The 23,130-nt window shown below is 34.5% G+C and overlaps 1 protein-coding gene across 1 annotated transcript in view; it reads left to right on the top strand.

Moving 5' to 3' along the window:
* DCAF5 (DDB1 and CUL4 associated factor 5) overlaps positions 1-23,130 on the top strand; it is a 141,112-nt gene that overhangs the window by 72,585 nt on the left and 45,397 nt on the right. Inside the window, exon 6 of the mRNA XM_051977893.1 lies at positions 17,430-17,643. Within this exon, the coding sequence (XP_051833853.1) occupies positions 17,430-17,643 (214 nt within the window). The remainder of the gene's footprint in view (positions 1-17,429; positions 17,644-23,130) is intronic.

Here is a 23,130-nt window from a genome sequence, read left to right as displayed (position 1 = left end):
TTTGTTCTTCCAGGATAAATTTTGTTGTTATTTTTTCTAGGTCACTTAAAGAGTTTTTTGGGAGTCTGATTGGTATAGCATGAAATAAATAGATTAGATTAGTTTAAGTAGTATTGTCACCTTTATTATATTTGCTCAACCTATCCAAGAGCACTTAATATTTTTCCAATTGGTTAGATCTGACTTTATTTTTGTGGAAAGTGTTTTGTAGCTTTGCTCATATAGTTCTTGACTTTCCCTTGGCAGATTCCCAAATATTTCATACTATCAGCAGTTACTTTAAATGAAATTTCTCTTTGTAACTGTTGGATTTTGTTAGTGATATGTAAGAATGCTGATGATTTATGTGGGTTTACTTTGTATCCTGCAACTTTGCTAAAAAGTTTGCTAAAAAAAAAAGGATTATTTCTAATAGCTTTTTAGTAGAATCTATAAGTATACCATCATATCATCTGCAAAGAGTGATAATTTGGTTTCCTCATTACCTATGCTAATTCCTTTAATTTCTTTCTCAACTCTTATTGCTGAAGCTAGCATTTCTAATACAATATTTGAATAGTAATAGTGATAGTGGGCAACCTTGTTTCACTCTTGATCTTATTGGGAATAGTTCCATTTTATCCCCATTACCTATGATGCTTATTGACGGTTTTAAATACATGCTACTTGATTGTTTTAAGGAAAAGTCCATTTATTCTATACACTCAAATATTTTTAATAGGAATGGATGATGGATTTTATCAAATGCTTTTTCTGCATCTATTGAGATGATCATATGGTTTTTGTTAATTTGGTTATTGATATAATCAATTATACTAATAGTTTTTCTAATATTGAACTAGCCCTACATTTCTAGTATAAATCCTACATGGTCATGATATATTATCCTGGGGATGATTTTCTGTAATCTTTTGCTAATATTTCATTTAAGATTTTAGCATCAATATTCATTAGGGAGATTGGTCTGTAATTTTCTTTCTCTTCTTTTCAACCTACCTGGTTTAGGTATCAGTATCATGTCTGTGTCATAAAAGGAATTTGGTGTAGGAGTCCTTCATTCCCTATTTTTTCCAAATAGTTTATATAACATTGGAGTTAATTGTTCTTTAAATGTTTGGCAGAATTCACATGTAAATCCATCTGGTCTTGGGAACTTTTTCTTAGGGAGTTGATTAATAGCTTGTTCTATTTCTTTTTCTAAAATGGGACTACTTAAGCAATTTACTTCCTCCTCTGTTAAGCTGGGAAGCCTATATTTTTGGAAGTAGTCATCCATTTCACATAGGTTATCAAATTTATTGGCATAAAGTTGGGCAAATTAAGTCCTTATCACTGTTCTAATTTCCTCTTCATGGTGGAAAATTCTCCTTTTTCATTTTTAAGACTAACAATTTTATTTTCCACTTTCCTTTTTCTAATCAGATTTACCAAAGGTTTATCTACTTTATTGGTTTTTTCATAAAACCAACTCTTCATTTTATTTATTAATTCAATAGGTTTTTTTACTTTCAATTTTATCAATTTCTCCTTTTAATTTTAGAATTTCAAGTTTAGTATTTGATTGGGAGGTTTTAATTTGCTCTTTTTCTAGCTTTTTAAGTTGCAAAGCCAATTCATTGATCTCTTTCTCTATATTATTCAAGTAAGTCTCTGAAGATATGAAATTTCCCCTTATTACCACTTTGGCTGTATCCCGCAAATTTTGGTATGTTATCTCATTGTTGTCATTCTCTTGGGTGAAATGATTAATTGTGTCTTTGATATGCTATTTTACCCAATCATTCTTTAGGATGAGATTATTTAGTTTCCAATTACTTTTTCGTCTATTTACCTCGAGCTTTTTGTTGAACGTAGTTTTTATTGCATTGTGATCTGAAAAGAAAGCATTTGCTATTTCTGCCTTCCTGCATTTAATTTTGAGGTCTTTATGTCCTAATATATGGTCAATTTTTGTGTAGGTTCCATGAACTGCTGAGAAGAAAGTATACTCCTTTCTGTCTCCATTCAGTTTTCTCCAAAGATCTATCATGCCTAATTTTTCTAATATTCTATTTACCTCTTTAACTTCTTTCTTGTTTTGTGGTTTGATTTATCTAATTCTGAAAGTGCAAGTTGAGAATCTCCCATTATTATAGTTGTGCTGTCTGCTTCTTCTTGCAACTCTCTTAACTTCTCCTTTAGGAATTTAGAATGCTATACCACTTGGTGCATATATGTTTAGTATTGATATTGCTTCATTGTCTTTGCTACCCTTTAACGAGATACAGTTTCCTTCCTTATCTCTTTTAATTAGATCAATTTTTGCTTTTGTTTGATCTGAGATAAGGATGGCTATCCCTTTTTTTTTTTTTTTTTACATCTCCTGAAGCATAATAGATTCTGTTCTAGCCTTTTACCTTTACTCTGTATGTATCTCCTTGCTTTAAATGTGTTTCCTGTAAACAACATATTGTAGGGTTCTAGCTTTTGATCTAGTCTGCCATCTGCCTCCGCTTTATGGGAGAGTTCATCTCCCATAGTTGAATCCCTTCTCCTTTCTTATACCTTTCCTTTATTACTCTTTTCCTTTTTCCTTTTCCTCTCCCTCTCCCACTTTTTAATGAGGTGAGAGAAGTTTCTCTGTAAACCATATATGTCAATTATTTTCTCTTTGAGCCAAATCTGATGAAAGTAACATTCACATAATGTTCTTCCCCCTCCCTAAATTCCCTCAGATATGATAGGTTTCCTTTGCCTCTTCGTGGGATGCAGTTTCCTGTGATGACTGCGTATTTAAAATCAGCCGGAGTCAGGAATTCAGGTTAAGGGAAAAATCTTCAAATCTTTATTCTCAGTAGAGGTGAAGAAGGATTGCGATAGCAATATGGGCAGCTGCGACAGGAAGCCAGCTAGCAGAGGGGGATTGGAGGTGAAGGGCAGTTGCGATAGCAATGCGAGTAGCTGTGACAAGACACCAGCCAGCAGTCTCTCTTTCCGCTTCCCTTTCCACTCCCCTGCCTCCACCCACCAAAAATGTCATTTCCTATACAACACATCAGGACTTGCACAAAGAGTGGGCGGGGCCATTCTTTCTCCAAGCATATATATTAATAGAGTATGGTTCAATTACTATTTAGCCTCACGTGCTTGGGATCTCAGTGCATCAACTCAAGCCTCAGCCCATTACATCTCCTGCTTTCTTTTGTTTAGAACACAGGTGGTCATGCCATCCCTGACTCCTCAGGGAGGTCAGAGTCCCCAAGGGGAGGTAATCACACCCTTCCTGACATCTTAGGTAGGGAGATGAAAAGCACCAAAGGGAAGTGGGGCTGGTTAGCGGGTCTCTGGGCTGAAGGGTCTTATTAGAAATAGGTATGCACAAACCCATCAGCATGGGAGGTATTACACAAGCACATAGCAATAACACAGAGGCTATTAGTGATGACTCTCCCCACAGTCAGTGCAGGCTTGATGTGGTGTAACAAACATGAATTGTACACGCAAGTAACGGTATAACAAACAATATAAATCAACACGGTGGTGTAAAAGATTGCCAAAAGTCCTAGAAGGAGAGTATGTAAACAACAGTCACACATACATCTTCAGCAGCCAAGAGATGGTTCAAAACCAATCTATTGTCCATTGCTTCACATATCAGGGAATCCAATAATCCCCCCAAGTTTTTGAAGTCCTGCAAAAGTCTTTTTATGTGTTAGGGAATCCAATGATTCCTGCAGATTTTGAAGTCCTGTAAAAGTTTTATCATTTCTCAGAAAATCCAATGATTCCTGGGAGTTTTGAAGTCCAACAATTTTCTATGTCCATGAGTCAAACGCCATGACTGCCACGCTCTTTCAATGGTAGGCACAATCAGCAACAGAACTACCCGATATTTCATGGGTCTTCTCCTTCGTTTCAAGGGTCTGCTCCATCTCTCTGAAATGGATAAGGCGAAATGGCTCATTGGCACTCATCTGATTCCTTCTCCACCTGTAGAGATATAAGCAAACCCTCTCCTCCAAATAGTTAGCCTATCTGGTTCCTTCCATCCACCACTTTCTGGGTCTCTCCACAGTTTCCCTCTTTTTATCTCCCCTTTTCCTTTTTCTGAGACTATCCATTTCTATTTCCCCCCCCTTTTTAAAATACTGTATCAGTAAAATCAAATTAAACATGCACTCTTTATGTACGTCCATAACAGAAACAAAGTTTTCAAGAGTTTTTTTAAACCTCTTTCTGCTTCTCTTGAGTCCTATAGTTAGTTGGAAGTCCAATTTTTTCTTTAATTCTGGTTTTTTCATTAGAAACAAATGGAATTCACCTGTTTCGTTAAATGTCCATCTTCTTCCCTGGAAGAAAACGCTCATCTTAGCTGGGTAGTTTATTCTTGGCTGCATTCCAAGTTCCTTTGCCTTTCAGAATATCAACTTCCTGGCCCTTCAATCCTTTTAATGTGGAAGCTGCTAGATCCTGAGTGATCCTTATTATGGCTCCTCGGTATTTGAATTGTTTTTTTTCGACTGCTTGTAATATTTTTTTCTTAATCTGATAGTTCTGAAATTTAGCCACAATGTTCCTTGGAATTTTTATTTTAGAGTCTTTTTCAGAAAGGGTTCAGTGAATTTTTTGAATGCCTATTTTACCTTCTGATTCTATTATATGTGGGCAGTTCTCTTTGATTTCCTGAAAAATAGTATCTAGGCTCTTTTTTTCATCATAATTTTCAGGAAGTCCAATAATCCTCAGACTATGTCTCCTAGATCTATTTTTCAGGTCTGTTGTTTTTCCAAGTAGATATTTAACTTTTTTTTTCTATTTTTTTCATTTTTTTGGTTTTGCTTGACTGAGTCTTTTTTTTTTTAAATTTATTTTTTAATGATTACTTTATAATGACAACATTATTCCTTGCTCTCGTTTCTTTTCCGATTTTTTCCCCCTCCCTCCCTCCACCCCCTCCCCTAGATGGCAAGCAGTCCTTTATATGTTGGATATGTTGCAGTATATCCTAGATGCAATATATGTTTGCAGAAGCGAACAGTTCTCTTGTTGCATAGGGAGAATTGGATTCAGAAGGTATAAATAACCCGTGAAGAAAAACTAAAATGCAGATAGTTCACATTTGTTTCCCAGTGTTCGTTCTTTGGGTGTAGCTGCTTATGTCCGGCTTGACTGAGTCTTGATGTCTCAATGAATTGTTCATTTCTTTTCGTTCAGTTCTGATTTTTAAGGAGTTATTTTCTTCATTAGCTTTTTTGTTTTACTTCTTTTTGTATCTGTCCAATTGAGTTTTTAAATGAGTTGTTTTGCTCTAGAGAATTTTTTTCCATTTCACTATTTTTTTTTTTAACTGAGTTATTTTCTTTTTCCAATTCACAAATCCTACTTTCCTGGGAGTTCTTTATCTTTTCCAATTCACACATTCTATTTCCCTGGGAGTTCTTTACCTTTTCCAATTCACATTTCAGAAAGTTGTTTTCTTTTTCCACTTTATCAAATTTTTCTTTTAAGTGAATTATATGCCTTTTCCATACTCTCTTACAGAGCTTCTCTTTCCTTTCCCCATTTTTCTTCTAGCTCTCTTTTAAGATCTTTTTTATAATTTCTTCTAGGAGAGCCTTGTGTGATGGGGACCAGGTTACATCCCCCCTTTGTGGTTTTGTCTGGAGACTATCTGCTATTAGTCTCTTTGGGGTTAAAAACCTGCTGTCTTTCTGTATAGAAGGTATCGATGATTAGTGTATGCTTTTTTTAAAGCTCTTAGGGTCTGCCTTCAGGGCAAGGAAGTTACCAGCTTCCTCTGCAGAGAAGAGAGATATATGGACAGTAGCTGTCCTGCAAATGGACTGCTAAGAGTGGCCAAGCTGTGGAAGTGTCTTGGGAAGAGCCCCGCATCGGAAATATTTCTGCCCTGGGAAGCACAGCGGCTCTGCAGAAGTTCTATTACCCAAGGCAGAGCCTTACTGCTGTGCAGATTTGTGGCTTCCCCGGGCAAAAGCCCCATGCTGTAGAATGGGGCTGTACAGCTATGCTGTGTGGTCTGTGCTGAGTCACTTCCGGTTTTGTACAAACAAAAAAAAAATTTGCGGACAAAATTAGAAGGGAAGCAATAAACTGGGAAAACATTTTTACAGTCAAAAGTTCTGATAAAGGCCTCATTTTTAAAATATATAGAGAATTAACTCAAATTTATAAGAATTCAAGCTATTCCCCAATTGGTAAATGGTCAAAGGATATGAATAGACAATTTTCAGATGAAGAAATTTAAACTATTTGTAGTCTTATGAAAAGGTGCTCTAAATCACTATTGATCAGAGAAATGCAAATTAAGACAACTCTGAGATATCACTATACACATCTCAAATTGACTAAGATAATAGGAAAAGATAATGATGAATGTTGTAGGGAATATGGGAAAACTGGGACACTGATACATTGATGGTAGAGTTGTGAATGAATCCAACCATTCTGGAGAGTAATTTGGAACTATGCTCAAAAAGTTATCAATCTGTGAATACCCTTTTACCTAGCAGAGTTTCTACTGGGCTTATATCCCAGAGATCTTAAAGGAGAGAAAGGGACCCACATGTGTAAAAATGTTTGTGGCAGCCCATTTTGTAGTAGAAAGAAACTGGAAACTGAATGGCTTACCATCGATTAGAGAATGGCTGAATAAATTGTGGTATATGAATGTTATGGAATATTATTGTTCTATAAGAAGTGACCAACAGAATGATTTCAGAGAGGGCTGGAGAGATTTATATGAACTGATACTAAGTGAAATGAGCAGAACCAGGATATCATTGTACACAGACACAAGAAGACTATACGATGATCAATTCTGATGGACATGGCTGTCTTCAACAATGGACTGATTCAAACCAGTTCCAATTGTTCAGTAATGAAGAGAGCCATCTATACCCAGGGAGAGGACTGTGGGAATTGAGCATGGACCACAACATACTGTTCTCACTCTTTCTATTGTTGTTTCATTGCATTTTGTTTTCTTTCCCAGTTTTTTTCCTTCCTTCTTGATCTGATTTTTCTTGTGCAGCAAGATAACTGTATACGTGTATTGGATTTAACATATATTTTGGCATATTTAACATGTATTGGATTACCTGCCATTTAGGGAACTGGGTAAGGGGGGAATGAGGGGATAATTTGCACAGAAGGTTTTGCAAGGGTCAGTGTTGAAAAATTACCCATGCATATGTTTTGTAAATAAAAAGCTTTAATAAATAATTTCAGATGCCAAAAAAAATTTTAAAAACAAAAACCCCAAATAATTTTGATTTCATAAACTCGCTTTTCTTGAGAGCATAGGTAAAAAATTCCATTTTGCACATAATGACTTTGAGATCTTTGAAATGGTCAACAATTAGCAATTTAAGACTGATGGTCATGGCAGAGAACAGGTTTGCATTTATCAATCTGTGAATCATCTCTGTAGGGATGACATATATCCCTATATAAATGCTATATAAGGAATTTAAATTTTACTCAGCTGCTAGTAGAGAATTCAGATTCTCCTAAAGAATGTAATGTTATAAGGAAATATACCATGTCTATTTGTCACTGTTACTCTCAAACCCTTTTTGTCCTCAGAACAAAGCTAAACGCTCAAATGAAGTTACCAAGTATTCAGTGTAGGTAGTACAGAAATAAATCAGTATATCACAATTCTCACATAAACCTCAGCTATCTTTTCCTCTTCTGTTTACCAAACAGTGCACACTTTTATAAACTTGAAATAGAGACATGCTATGGGCAATATATAGCTGCTTGACTGCAAGTTGTAATGTTGATTCATGTAAGAACATTTGTTTCACATGTATCCGCTTTTCTTTATAACTGTTCAGTTGGTCCCCAACACTCTACTTCTGGGCAACATTTCTCTCAAATTGATGATGCAATGACAGGCTGTCTTAACTTACAATCTTAAAAAGTCATAGAGAAAGCAATATATGATTATATCTACTAGCTGCTGTTGCCTTTAAGAAAAGGAATTGCCAAGGTTATCAGGTTGGCTTTCTGAACAGTGCAAATAAGCCCAAGCTCTTTTACTCACATTCTACATCCTCCATGCAGTTGTCACCCAGAGAATTCAATGACGAATCAGTTTAAGTGCCTTTTATTTTCTCCCCCCTCTTTTTTTTTTTTTTTTTTTCATTTCCTTCTCAAAGCAAAAAAGGACAACAGAGTAACAGGCAACTCAGAGGTTTCAGTTCTCTTATAAAATGGCCCAAAGGGGCCATTCCAGTGAGATCAGCCTTTCTCCAGCCTGGCAGGAGCTACAGAGAAAGCTGCCTTGTCTGCTGGCTACTTACTTCTATTCCCCTCCTCCCTCCCCCCCCCCCCCCCCTCCCAGCATAGTCCGCATAGTCATCATTGTCCACTCTTGTTCTCCTTGACCAGTCCAGCCTTTATAAGTTCATATCAGTGTCTACTGGTAGTCAGTAACTCACTTTTCCTATGAACTCCCCTTTCCAACAGTCCTTATTTAATCACCCCATAGTCTTTGAACAATTATTTACCATTTTGTTAGTTTGTCTTTAAAGCCTTAAAGAATTATGTAAAAATGAGCTGAAGGACTAAGATCAGCAGACGGGTGGGTGCTCCTCAAACTCTTTTTCTTAATATTTTGTGTCTCGGAAAACACAATTGCATTTTATAAGTTTTATTAAATGAAAGTTCTCCCTTCTAACTGTTTTCATACCAAAAGTGTATAAAGGTGTTTTTTGCAGTCAGTCAAGAAAGCAAGAGAGTGAGGAAGTGAGCATTTATATGAAGGTGAGGAACTTCCATTGCATGGAATGTGGGGATGTTCAAGAAATGCAAGAAGAAGTTTGGGGTAATTATAGAATATATAAAAGGTTCCTTTATAATCTTTCCAGTCTTTTACATGTTACTGTCAGATTACAGAGGCCTTCAAAATACAAACAGAGGATTTTATATTTGATCCTGGAAGTAATAATTGCTGGAGTCTATTAATTATCTCCATTTGGGTCTAGTCTTCATTTTGTGGTTTCTGAACCAGTTACTGTTTTTATTATGTCTGTAAAAGACATATTTACTATTTTTCTTTTTGCTTTAGTTTGCAAAATATCTGTGCCCTAATACATAATTTCTCTCTCTATATATATATATAATATATATACACCTATATATAAAATATGCATATATTATAGATAACATATATAACATACTCCCATGTCAAAATTTAATTCTATATTTTTCCCTTTAGTTTATCTTACTTGTAGACTTAGACAAAACTGAAAGAGGGATATTGAAATCTCCTTAGTTAGTGTTTCCTTTATGAATTTAGTGCTACAGCATTCAGGGCATACAAGTTCAATATTGGTATTTGTTGTTTAAATTTCATTTCACCATAATGCAGTTTCCTTGTTAATCCCTTTTTGAATTTTGAATGTTTGTTTTTGGTTTGTCTCATAGCATGATTTGCAATCCTTCACTTTTTTAGATCTGTTTTAGTAAATTTTTTTCCAGTCTCTCATTTTAATTTTGTGTTTAATTTTTTGTTTTTTTAAAAAATGTGTTTCTTGTAAGCAACAGATTGTGAGATTTTGTTTTTGTATACAATCTATCACTATTTTTTTCTTTTTATTAGATTGTTGAATACAATATTTAAACTTAGAAGAGCTATTTATATTTTCCTTTATTTGTTTCTAATGCTTTTTTTCCTTCAAATTGTGATCTACCTCCAGCCACTTTACTTTTCCTGTCAACTCAGTACTATATTGCTTTGATTATTTTAGCTTGATTTTTTTTTTAAAGCAACTATTTATTTAAATGCAATTCCTTCTCTTTTCCTCACCTTTTATCCCTTTGTCTTCCTTTTGTTGTTATCCTCTTCCCTGGTTTTTGAGTTTTAGTAGTTGTTTTTTCTTGCTTATTTTAAGTCTAATTATTTAATTCTTTCCTGCTTTTTTCTTCTTGGTAATGAAGTAGAATTTGCTTTTTTCCCCTCATTTTATTCATTATTTATCTTACTTTTCTACTCTAAATTTTTATTTTTAGTCTCTGTATTAAACTTTTGACATTATTATTTTGAGTTCTCTCTTCTTGAACAGTTTGTTATTGCCTCATAGATCTTGCCCTCGGATTCCCTTTTTTCTCTGTTGTCTTACTATTAGAAATATACGTTCCTGCAGAGAATAGCAAGAATATCACCCCATGGTAGGATTCTTTTTCTATGTCCCTGCTTGTGTAGTTCATTATTGATCTCTGTCCTCTTTTTTTTTTCCAGTTTGCTCAAAATCTCTTCCCTCGGTTGGTAATTCTCTAGTTGTCAGTTTCCCCTGGAGTTCTTATTTCCCTTCTCCTGAGACAGAAGTTTGTCTCCTAACCACCAAATCCCTACAGACAAAAAAAAACTATTCTAAAGTCCCTATATCTCCCTTTATAAATAACTCTTCTTCCACATGAGCAGCATTCATCAACAGTACCACCATTGAAATAAAGTTATTTCTCAGTCCCTCTTTTTTTAGACTCATTTTTTTGTAGACCCTTTTCTTCATGAATGTTGATGAAAATTACTTTCCCTTCAGTGTTAACCATTGACTTTGTCTAGGGCACATCTCACATTTCCTTCTATCTTCTTTCTTCCCTCTTTCCTTTTCATGTACCTTTTCATTTTGTAATTTAGTCCCACAAAAACAATAACAGCATCAGCAACAAAAAGAAAACATTGAATCACCTCTTGGTTGGGAGTTCTTAGATTTAATCTATGCATGTTTTTTTTCTTAATAGTATTTAAATTTTTCCAATTACATATAAAGATAGTTTTCAACATTCATTTTTATAAGATTTTTAGTTCCAAATTTTTCTCTCTACTCTCCCCCCCAAGTCAGCAAGCAATCTGATACAAGTTCAAGCAATCTGATACAAATTATATAGGTGTTCAATCATTTTAAACATATTTCCATATTTATCATATTGTGAAAGAAAAATCAGAACAAAAGGGAAAAACCATGAGAAAGAAAAAACAAACCCAAAAAAGAAAAGGTGAAAATAGAATATTTTGATCTGCATTCAGTCTCCATAGTTTTTTCTCTGGATGCAGATGACATTTTCCCATCCCAAGGGAATTAATCTTGTATGACTGTATTGCTGAAAAGAGCCAACTCTGTCATAGTTAACAATCACATAATCTTGATGTTACTGTGTAAATGTTCTCTTGGTTCTGCTCACTTTACTCAGCATCAGTTTATGTAAGTCTTTTCATGTTTTGTTTTGTTTTTCAATCAGCCTGATCATTATTTCTTATAGAATAATAATATTCCATTCAACCATACCCCAATTTATGGGCCATCCACTCAATTTCCAATTCCTTGCTACTATAAAAAGAGATGCTACAAACATTTTGCATATGCGGGTCTATTTCCCTCTTTTATAATCTCTTTAGGGTACAGTAGGGATACTGCTGGATCATAGTTTGATAATCCTTTGGCCATAGTTCCAAATTGCTCTCCAAGTGGCTGGATCCGTTCACAGTTCCACCAACAATGCATTAGTGTCTTAGTTTTCCCACATCCCCTCCAAAGATATCATTATCTTTTCCTGTCATCTTAGCCAATCTGAGAAGTGTGAAGTGATAACTCAGAGTTGTTTTAATTTGCATTTCTCTTTAATTTGCATTGATTTAAAGCATTTATATATGCTTTATATGAGTATAAATAGCTTTAATTTCTTCATCTGAAACTCGCCTACTATAAGAGAGACTGAGGCACAATTGTGAGCCAATGGCACTGTATTAAAGAGTCTATGGTCTCCTCTAATGAAATGGACCTCAGATCTTCTTTATGATCTGAGATGCCTCTTCCTTCCAGGGCTCTATTTTTGTAGGGCTAGATTTCTTGTCATTCCAGAACAGCTATACCAATATAGAATAATTCCGCTGATTGACAGATGATATATAAGCAAAATAATATGTCAGCATGATCACAATTTGGCTAAAGCAAGGAATATTTCCACACAATATGGATAGGATTTTCCATAGGTGGGGCAGGAGAAAATGGTACAAGCTGTCAGTCCACGACTTAAGTGGTCTTAAGAAGATTACCTGCTCCTGTTGGAGAAGAGGTTGGTTCAGAGGTATAAGTAGATTTTGGGGGATTTTCCATGAAGTTGTTTCCCATGCCACATTGGGCTTCTGTGACAAGGAAAAACAAGGGTGGAGGCCTATAGTTAATTTCCTATAATCAACTTAGACTCTCCAGATCACAAGTCTTAAGATCTTATTTATAGAACTTTGATGTGATTCTATCAAATTTTTTAATATAATGCTAATTGCAATAGAGTAAGGGTCCAAATTATTTCTTACACTATTGGTGTCCTTTGACCTTATATCAGTTGGGGGATGACTTATATTCTTATAAATGATTCGGTTCTCTACATATTTTAGAAATGAGACTTTTAGTACCCACATGTGCAGAAATGTTTATGGCAGCCTTTTGTGGTGGTGGTAAGGAACTGGAAACTAAATGGATGCCCATCAATTGGAGAATGGCTGGATAAATTATGATATATGAATACTATAGAATATTATTGTTCTGTAAGAAGAGGCCTGGAGAGGCCTACATGAACTTGATACTAAGTGAAATGAGCAGAACCAGGCGATACATGGCAACAATAAGACTATATAATGATCACTTCTGATGGCTATGGCTCTCTAAAACAATGAGATGATTCAAACCAGTTCCAATGATCTTATGATGGAGAGGGTCATTTTCATCTAGAGAGAGGACTGTGGGAATTAAGTATGGTTTACAGCATAGCATTTTCACTTTTTTTGTTGTTGTTTTATTTTTTTTCTGGGTTTTTTTCCCCAGTTTGAGCTGATTTTTCTTGTGCAGCAAGATAATTGTATAAACATGTATGCATATATTGGATTTAACATATATTTCTGCCATGTTTAACATATATTGGACTATTTGCCATCTAGGGGAGAAGGTGGGGGAATTTGAAAACAAGGTTTTGCAAGGGTTAATGTTGAAGAATTATCCATGCATATGTTTTGGAAAAATAAAAAGCTTTAATTTTTAAAAAATGAAACCTTTATCAGAAACTTTGATTGTAAAAATTGTTTCCCAGCTTTCTGCTTCCCTTCCAATAATCTTGGTTGCATTGGTTTTATTTGTGCAAAACCTTTTAAATTTAACTATGAATAATATTTCAGATGTCTTTCCCCACCCTTATTTTTATTTGACTTTTGCTTTCACACTTGTCTCCTATGTACATTTAGAAAGGAGTCTCTTAATGATCTTTGTTATTTTGTTGTTTTGGTCATTCTTAGTGTTTAGCTCTTCTTGTATTTCTGTTGTCTGGGATATTAAGAGAAGTAAATAATATCTTCAAATGTGTTTTTCTTTCTAAAATGTTTTGAATGTCTCTATATCAAATGTCATCTTTTTTTCATTTATGTTGAGACTTAGTTTTTCAGGATAGGTCAACCTAGGCTATATCATGGGCTCCAGTGTGCTTTGGAATATATTATTCCTTTCCCTTCTTCATTTTCTAGAAAGTTCAGAGTCATCCTATTTCATTTTAATTTCCTTTCCTTTATAATTGAAGGTCTTTCTCCTGGTTGCATCAGAATTTATTGTTTCTCAGTGTAGTATTGCTTGTTTGTTTACTTGTTTTAAAGTGTTGGTGATTTGTTTATATTTATTTTGTATCCTGCAACTTTAACAAAGTTGTCTTAATTAGTTTTTTAGTTAACTCTCTAGGTTTCTCCAAACCATTGCATCATCTGCAAACAAAAAAAGAAAAGTTTTTCTTTTTCTTTGTCTATATTTTTCCCTTCAGGTTTTTTTCCTGTTTTTTGCCGTAAGTAACATTTCCATTACAATGTTGAACAGTAATGATAATAATGGTGATTCATTCTGCAGTGAAACCTGATCTTATTAGAAAGATTTTTAGCTAATCTCCATTGTTCTTGATTTTAGATTATATATCAAAAACTTTGTTTATTCCTATGCTAATGTTTTTAGTGAAATAGGTGTTATTATTTGTGTCGAAAGCTTTTTCTCCTTTCTGTATGGAATTGTTAAATTTAATCACTGTGCCTTAAATATGTAGTCTCAGACTTTTTTCTGGAAAATTTTGAAATGGATTCTTTCGATTGCCAATTAGTTTTCTGTGTTCAAATGTCCTGAGCATTATGGTGTTCTGGTTGTTATATTCTGAGGAATCTATAATCCCTAAGTTATTGCTGTATATGTTTTCTTTTAGCTTTAATGCTTTTTTCTTTCTTTTTTTTTTTTTTCCAGATTATCTTTCACTTCTGTATGTTTGTATTCCCAATCAGATCCTCTCTTTTGTTTCTTTGAGACTTGTCACCATGGATTTTAGTGTTTCCATTCTGCCACTTATTTCTGGTGTAAAGACCATAAATTCTGCTCTCATGTTCTAACCATTCAGGAATAGTATGCTGTGTGGTCTCATGCTTTCTTCAAAATCCACTCAGTCCTATGTTTCATCAGGCATTGAAGTATTTTCCTTTTTCTTATTAGATCTGGAGGCCATATTTTTTTCCATTGCTATTGCCTTTCCTTTTGGTTTGTCTGCTCATACTTTGAGTACTGAGGTCTTTTGAATATTTTTCCTCCCAAGATCTTTGGTGATTTCAGTCTTTTTTCCCTTATTGTCCCAAGTTGCTCAATTTCTGACTCCCTCCCCTCTGATGATGCTCACGATTTACCACTCTAGGTCTTTGATCCAGGTGACTTCCAAGAAAAAAGAACAGATTTTAGCTGGATGCTAAATTCTTTGTTTCAGGTTTAATAGAGTGCCACATAACTCTATATACATGTTCTTCCATGACAGAATACTTCACTGCTATTGCAGATTGAGCAAATTTCTTGGAGTTTTGGATGTTTGGATCTCCAAAGCACTGGAAGGTTGGAGGGCCAGGATGAAGAGCTAAAGTCTGTAGTAAAGGCTATTGGTTGGCTTGTTTAGTCTTGTTGCTGGGAACTTTAATAGGTGGTGAATATTAATTAAGTGCTTGTTACAAGTTAGGAAATATTGATTTTATTTACTAATCTTTCATCGGGCCAATTGTATTTAAAATTTTTAAATGTTACAAAAATTGGTACTCCATATGCAAAATACCTGTGATGATCCATATTTAATTGGAATTGTAATATTAATTACAATTAATTGTAATGTAAGTATAAATTAAAAGTAATTGGAACTTCATAGAAAATTGTTCTTTTCTAATTTGTAAATAAATAAGCTTCTTGCATAAGAATATAAATATAAAGAATAAATATACGCTTTATAATACAGTACTTTAAAGTTTATTATGTTCATAAGATATTAGTGATGCGGGAAAGATTCCTTTCTAGATTCCCACCCTCTCCTAGTTAATAATGTAAATTCCCCTTTAACTCACAAATCCTGGTCCCTTTGAATTCCAATAGAAGATCGGACCTGTTCCCAGCCCCACCTGGATATGAGCCAACTTTGGGGCTACACCCAAAAGCCCCTCGAGCTAAGTCTCATATTATAAAAAGGCCATGCTGGGAACCCCTCTTTGCAGAGATTCCAAACATGGCTACCATGTGAGGACTCTCTGTCCACTAGACCCTCTGTCCAGTGCCCTCCTTATCTCTACCTTCGCCTATACTTTAACTTTGCTTACCCAATAATAAACCTCTTTTATCAATCTAGCTCTCTGGGCCAATAAATGCCTTTATTGGGAACTTGCGCCGCTACTAGACCCCCTTGCGCCGAATCTGTACCCCAAACCTGCCACTAGACCTTAACCCTAATTTCATTTAGGTACCCCAAAGCTAGACCTCAACATTAGTGCTAGAAGGGATCTCAGAGGTTGCCTTTTCCAACTACTCTTGTAAGCCAAGCTCTTTACCTCTGACTCCCCTTTACCTGCTGCTCTACCTTATAATGATATTCTTATCTTTAGCCCACATCACCAATTGCCTATTGGACATTTTAAACTAGACAGTCTGCAGACATCTCAAACTCAACATGTCCAAAACTGATATCATTTGTCCTTTTCCCAAATGCTACCCTTTCCTAATCTTCTGTAATTCTTCCCAAAGCCCCACATCCTTCTGATTTTCCAAGTGTATACTTTTGGCATTATTTTAACTCCTCCTTTTTCCCTCACTTCATATATCCAGTCAGTTGACAAAAGTCTTGATGTTTCTGCCTCTTTTAGTTCTGACTCTGTGTGCATCCACTTATGCAGCTATCACTTTAATTAAAGCCCTTTCACCTCTTACATACATTATTCTAGCAGCCTCCTATAATTGATTTTCCTACCCAAATCTCTCACCATTTCAGTTCACCTTCCATACTTCTGCTAAAATGATTTTCCTTAAGCACCATTCTGACTATATTACTTCTCTAATCAGAAAACTCCAATAGCTTTGTTACTTCTAGGATCAAATATAATTTCTATTTAACTCTTAAAGCCTTTAAGAACCTCCCTTCCTGTAGTATATAACTATTTAATGTATGTTTTCTTATTTAAATATAAATTTTTCTTGTGTAAGGGGATTGTTTCATTTTGTGTCTAGGTCCTCAGTCTCTAGCTTTTAATAAATAATTGTTGATTGATTTATTATCCTGGATTTGATTTTATTTTTTTGGCTCAGACCTCTGATATCATCAATATGGGGAACTTTCAGTGTAGAAACTATTTCCACTGATGAAGATTGGTGTTGTAGTTGCCTAGGAGCACCAGGTGGTTAAGTCGGACTGTTCCACAGCACTTGAGTTTTCTAGCTCTGTACCACACTTCTTTCTTTACTTTTCTTCCATAATAAAGATGTTTTCATTTGATAAAATAATGTGTATTGATTTCAATGATGGTTATTGAATTTCTAAGGGAGGAGGGCAAATAGAGTTAAATTAGACATTGATTATTCCAATATCTTTACAAGCATATTCTTTTAGTTAGCATTAGTGATCATTGACTCATATCACAAGATAAGTCTTGTGCTAAATGCCCTTTTTCTGTTATTCATTTCCCAAATACAAAATGGAGGTTTAGAAACAAGGTAAAAAAGCAATTAGATAGATATATAAATTCAGAGACTTTGAGGGTAGGGTCATCTAGTCCAATTCATCAGTTGTAGAGGAGGCTTTGCCCAGGGTCACACAGGTTTGGGTGTCACTGCAGGGATTTGAAGCCAGGTTTTTTTATTCTAAATCTAGCACTCTTTCAGCAGTACCACAGTGCCTCCTCAGATTTGCATAGGGCCATCCAGGAGATAGTTTTGGCTTTACCACAGCTTCTCCTAGTCCAACTTAGAAAAATGACATTTTTATTGAATTTCTTGAGATTTTCATAGAAAATTCTTAGGCATTTGCTGTATAGAAATAATCATAGGTTCTTCTTTTTACTCCTCACTAACAATGTGTCTAATGCTTTTCTTGTTTTATTTTCTGTGTTGCAGCTCTCTTTTACGTTATGGTGGCAACCTATCCCTCCAAAGTGCCATGAGTGTCCGGTTCAACAGCAATGGGACCCAGCTGCTGGCCCTTCGCCGCCGCCTGCCACCCGTTCTATATGATATTCATTCCCGCCTACCTGTGTTCCAGTTTGACAACCAGGGCTACTTCAACTCATGCACCATGAAAAGCTGCTGTTTTGCAGGAGACCGTGACCAGGTAAAGAAAGTGCATTCTATTTCATCAGTCCTATCCTGTTTATGCATTGATCCTTGGTCTATTTAGCATCCTGTTTGATCCTGATTAGGCCACTTTTGAAAGTTATACAGAAGTATGCCTCAGGAATGATAGGTACTACCATTGCCCTACATTACTATGGATTATTGAGTAAAGTACATGTTATATAAGTGAGCAAAAACCCTGTCAGGTTTTTAAAATGATTCTGAGATGATGCAGTTCAATGAAGATGAGAAAGCTTTTTTTTTTTTTAATAGTCTATCAATGAGAATGCTCTTCCCCCTTCCCCCCACTTAATAGTATCTTTTTTCCCTCAATTACATATAAAGATGGTTTTTAACATTCACTTTTATAAGATTTTGCTTTCCAAATCTTTTCCCTCTTTCCCTTTCCTTTCTCCCTGAGACTTCAAGCAATCTGATATAGGCTATACATGTACAATCAATGAGAATTTTCTTAACCAGCTAGAAAATGCAACAATAAAACACCCCAACTACATTCCAGGAAACAAAACTGTGAATACTTTTCTTTCAGAATGAATTAGAAACTGATTCTTCTCTTTTCCTGCCAAGAGGGCAGTGGAGAACCCCAGGCTATGAGCTTTTGCATTCACATTCTTGTGAAGAATTTTAACACATCAATTTTGAGCCTGCCTGTTGGTTAAAAGTGTATAGATTATTCTTGCATTTTTTTAGGCCTTTATGACTGTAGATCATGAAACACTATAGCCTCACAAAGAAACAAAATTGTAGATAGTTCAAAGCAGTGGAAAGACAAAGGTATAACTATCACTAACAATGACGTGCGTGCATACAAGAGTTGGTCTAAAACTTTACACTAAGGAAACATTTGATCACAAATGGAGATATTATTGATCATACATAGCTTAGGTGCTGCCCTGTTACTTTACAGAATATTAAAAGACTTAGAAGATTCCTCACAAGTAAAGAAATTATGGCAGGACATGGCTAAAATGACAGTCAGGAACACCTGGATCGGTTGTAATATGTACTACTAAAACATTCATGTTGCTTAGACTGAAGTCCCATTGAAACATTTTATTGCCAGTCCTTGTACTGGTCTTTTACACTTTACAAATTATAGTGTAAAATTACAAAAATTTTACACTATTACAAATTATTACAAATACAAAAAAATACTCCATTATCTAAAAATTAAATCAGTGTGGAGAAACTAGAACCAGGACATATAGTATAAAATCAGCAAAGTCTATTTGAACCTACTTCATGTCAGTCTCGACATTCAGAAAAGTTTTTTGACGGATCATCTGAGATTATCTCGACTAATCAGACATGAGAAAAGTGACTTTCCCAATATCATAAAACTAGGTAGTAGCAGAATGAAGATCAGAACTCAGGACTTCTGACTCCATTTCAGATTCTTTTGAAGTCACCTGTGACAACCTCCTTTTTTTGTTTTTTAGAATATCCTTTTTATGCTTCAGTTTTTCTCAGTTTGTTAAGGGAGTAAGAAAGAATGATTTTCTACAGAATAGTTTTATCCCATGAAGCATTACAAATGGTGATATCTAATCTATAGTCTCGGGATCGTTTTTATTAGAATTCTTTAATTACTCCAGGTTTAATAGCTTCCATCTTCAGAACATGTTATATAAACAAACTACTAATATCATTCTGACCCTATTAGCCAGTAACACTGAGCTCCAATAGCACTTCAAATAGTTACAAAAATATATTAATCCTTGAAAAGTGTATATGTTTATGTGTGTCAGGCCACTCTGTCTATGCTATATCAAGTATAACATTTTTCTCTTTCATTTTCCATGGTATTCTTTTCTCTACTTCCCTGAGAATCATCCTCTATAATAAAGAATTTTTTAAAGAAGGAAAAAAATTCAACAAAAATAACCAAAATTTCTTCATAGGAGTTGGGGGATTGGGGAAAAATTTGTCATCTTATATCTCCTTTGGGGTCAGTCAAGCTTGATCATAATTTTGTGGTTTTCAGTTTTGATTTGGTAGTAGTAGTTATATTGTTGGGGTCATCGTATATGTCATTTTCTGGTTCTGCTTACTTCAACTTACATCAGTTCATCTTCCCCTGTATTCATCTTGTTCTTCCTTTCTTAGAGTATAGTAATATCTCTTTTTGTTCTGAACTTCTGTAGGTTATTATGCAACCCCTCCATTCCCTAATCCCCCACTACCCTATTTCTTTTTTCCATGCCCCTCAACTTTCCTATCCCAGAATTCTAATCAAACACCATCTCATAAACATGCCCATGTCTCCCTCTCAACTCCTCATTTGATCCTTCCATTCCCACTACCTGTTCTTCTGTTTCTTCTGCCTTTGGTAGCCAAACTCCCTTAAAAAAGCCATCTACATTAAATGCCTCTACTTTATCTTTTCTAAAACTCCTTCAATTCATTTTGCAGCTTCATCATTCCACTTTGAATTTTGTTCTTTCCAAAATTACCAGTGATCCTCCATTGCCAAATCCACTGACCATTTCTCAATCCTCATTTCCCTTAACCTTTGTACAGCCTTTGATGGTGTTGATCCCTACCTCCCTTCTTCTGAAATACTTTCTTCTCAGTTTTCTCTCACCTGACTGTCCTGCATTTCTAATGAATCCTTCTCTGTCTCCTTTGCCGAATTCTATAGCCTCTAAACCATAGGTGTCCCTCAGGAGTCTGTCCCAGGCTGTTTTCTCTCTATATGCTACTTGACTTCATTAGCTTCCATCATAGAGCTACCTATTTTTCCCTAACTTTTTTGCCAACCTCCAGTCAGTATATCCAAAACAAAACTCATTATATTTCCCCCAAACCTCTTCCCTGCTAACTTCCCTTTTACTCTTAAGGACATTACCATTTGTCCAGTTTCTCTCAGGCTTTAATTCACATATTTTTTACTCAGTTGACTATTCTAAACCTAGCAATATTAATTTTATTTATGCAGAAGTTTTTAAATTTCTTATAAATATCTATCATTTGCATTGTTAAGAATTTGTCCCTCCATCCATCACTGCAAAAAATATATGACTAATTCATGGTATCATTATTGAGATTATGCATTCATTTTTATTTATTGTGCTGTATGATTTAAGATACTGGTCTAAGCCTAATTTCTACCACACCCATCAATTCTTGCCAAATATGGAGCTGCTAAGTAATTTTTTTTTTTTGTAGTTTATTATAAGACATGAAGTTATATGAGTTCAGTTATTTCTGATTTTTGGGGGTCTAGTTTGTTTGACTGATCTACTTTTCTATTTTTAATCAGTACTAAATTGTACAGATAATTATTGCTCATACTATGGTTCGAAATCTGGAAGTATTACTTCCCCTGCATTAGGAGAAGAGAAAAAAAATAATCATTTATATAGCATCTGTGTGCTAGGTATTGTGCTGAGCACTTTTTACACATAATTACTCATTTGACCCTCCCAGTAACTCTTGAGTATAATGATTATTTTACAGATGAGGAAACTGAGGAAGACTAAGGTTAAATGTCTTGCCCAGAGTCACACAGCTAAGCAAATGTCTGAGACTCTATTGAGACTCTATTGAACTCTAATCTTCCTGATTCCAGACCCAGAACTAAATGTCCTATGCCACCAGCTATATCAGTATTACCTTTTAAATTATTAGCTTGATATTCTAAATCTTTTGTATCTCCAAATGTATTTAATTATTGTTCCATCTAGCTTTGTAAAGCATCTTTTTGGTAGTTTGATTGGCATAGTACTAAAACTGAAAATTAACTTGAATATTTTTTCATTTTTATTACAATGACTCTGCCCAGTCACAAGCATGAAATATTCTTCTAGTTATTTAAGTTCTTTTAAAAAAAATTATTTAATTGTACCTATGCAGATACTGAATATGCATTCATAGAAATAAACAAAATAGTGGAAGAAAAGAATCCATGAGAATAGGGTTGTATTATCATTGTAGTTGGGGACATTGACTTAAAAGTGAATAATAAAATCTTTGAAATATAATATTCGAGAAACATATATATGAAAACACAAACTTATCTCTCACAATTTCATATGTGAGACTAAAAAGTCCAATACAATAAAAAAAGTAGCAAAATGGGTAAGAAATTAATACTTCACAGTGTTGTTTAGAAGAAACACAGCTAAAAAGCAAAGAGATACACAAAATCAAAATGAAAGGCTGTAGCAAAATTTACTATGCATCAGATAAAACCAGGAAATCTGAAGTTATCATTCTAATAAGCAAAACTATCATTATAGATAAATAGGGAAATTGCTTTATGCCTAAAGGAACCACAAATATTAAATACTTTTGAACACACATGTACCAAATGATTTAACATTTAAATATGTAAAGGAAAAAATTAACTTTCAATTTTGGGAGCCCAAATAAAATTCTCAGATTTAACTGTGGACAATAATGACAATCGTAAAAACAACTATTGTGAAAGACAATGATAATGAAAAGACAGTATATTAGAAGCAGCTAAAATACTCATCTCAGGAAAAATTTTATTCTTAAAAATATATTAACAAAATAAAAGTATTAATAAACTGGATATGCAGTTATAAGAATTAGAAAGCAAAAGTGAAAATTAGAGGAAAATAAATAAATTGTAACTTTAAAAGATTAAAAAGTGATTTTTAAAAAATTCTAATATAAAAATATGAAATGCCTCTACTTTATCTTTTCTAAAACTCCTTCAATTCATTTTGCAGCTTCATCATTCCACTTTGAATTTTGTTCTTTCCAAAATTACCAGTGATCCTCCATTGCCAAATCCACTGACCATTTCTCAATCCTCATTTCCCTTAACCTTTGTACAGCCTTTGATGGTGTTGATCCCTACCTCCCTTCTTCTGAAATACTTTCTTCTCAGTTTTCTCTCACCTGACTGTCCTGCATTTCTAATGAATCCTTCTCTGTCTCCTTTGCCGAATTCTATAGCCTCTAAACCATAGGTGTCCCTCAGGAGTCTGTCCCAGGCTGTTTTCTCTCTATATGCTACTTGACTTCATTAGCTTCCATCATAGAGCTACCTATTTTTCCCTAACTTTTTTGCCAACCTCCAGTCAGTATATCCAAAACAAAACTCATTATATTTCCCCCAAACCTCTTCCCTGCTAACTTCCCTTTTACTCTTAAGGACATTACCATTTGTCCAGTTTCTCTCAGGCTTTAATTCACATATTTTTTACTCAGTTGACTATTCTAAACCTAGCAATATTAATTTTATTTATGCAGAAGTTTTTAAATTTCTTATAAATATCTATCATTTGCATTGTTAAGAATTTGTCCCTCCATCCATCACTGCAAAAAATATATGACTAATTCATGGTATCATTATTGAGATTATGCATTCATTTTTATTTATTGTGCTGTATGATTTAAGATACTGGTCTAAGCCTAATTTCTACCACACCCATCAATTCTTGCCAAATATGGAGCTGCTAAGTAATTTTTTTTTTTTGTAGTTTATTAT

Source organism: Antechinus flavipes, chromosome 2 (genome assembly GCF_016432865.1).
Source record: "Antechinus flavipes isolate AdamAnt ecotype Samford, QLD, Australia chromosome 2, AdamAnt_v2, whole genome shotgun sequence".
In the NCBI taxonomy this organism is placed as follows: Eukaryota; Metazoa; Chordata; class Mammalia; order Dasyuromorphia; family Dasyuridae; genus Antechinus; species Antechinus flavipes.
Note: the sequence above shows the minus strand (reverse complement) of the source record. Positions and strands in the feature narration are given on the sequence as shown.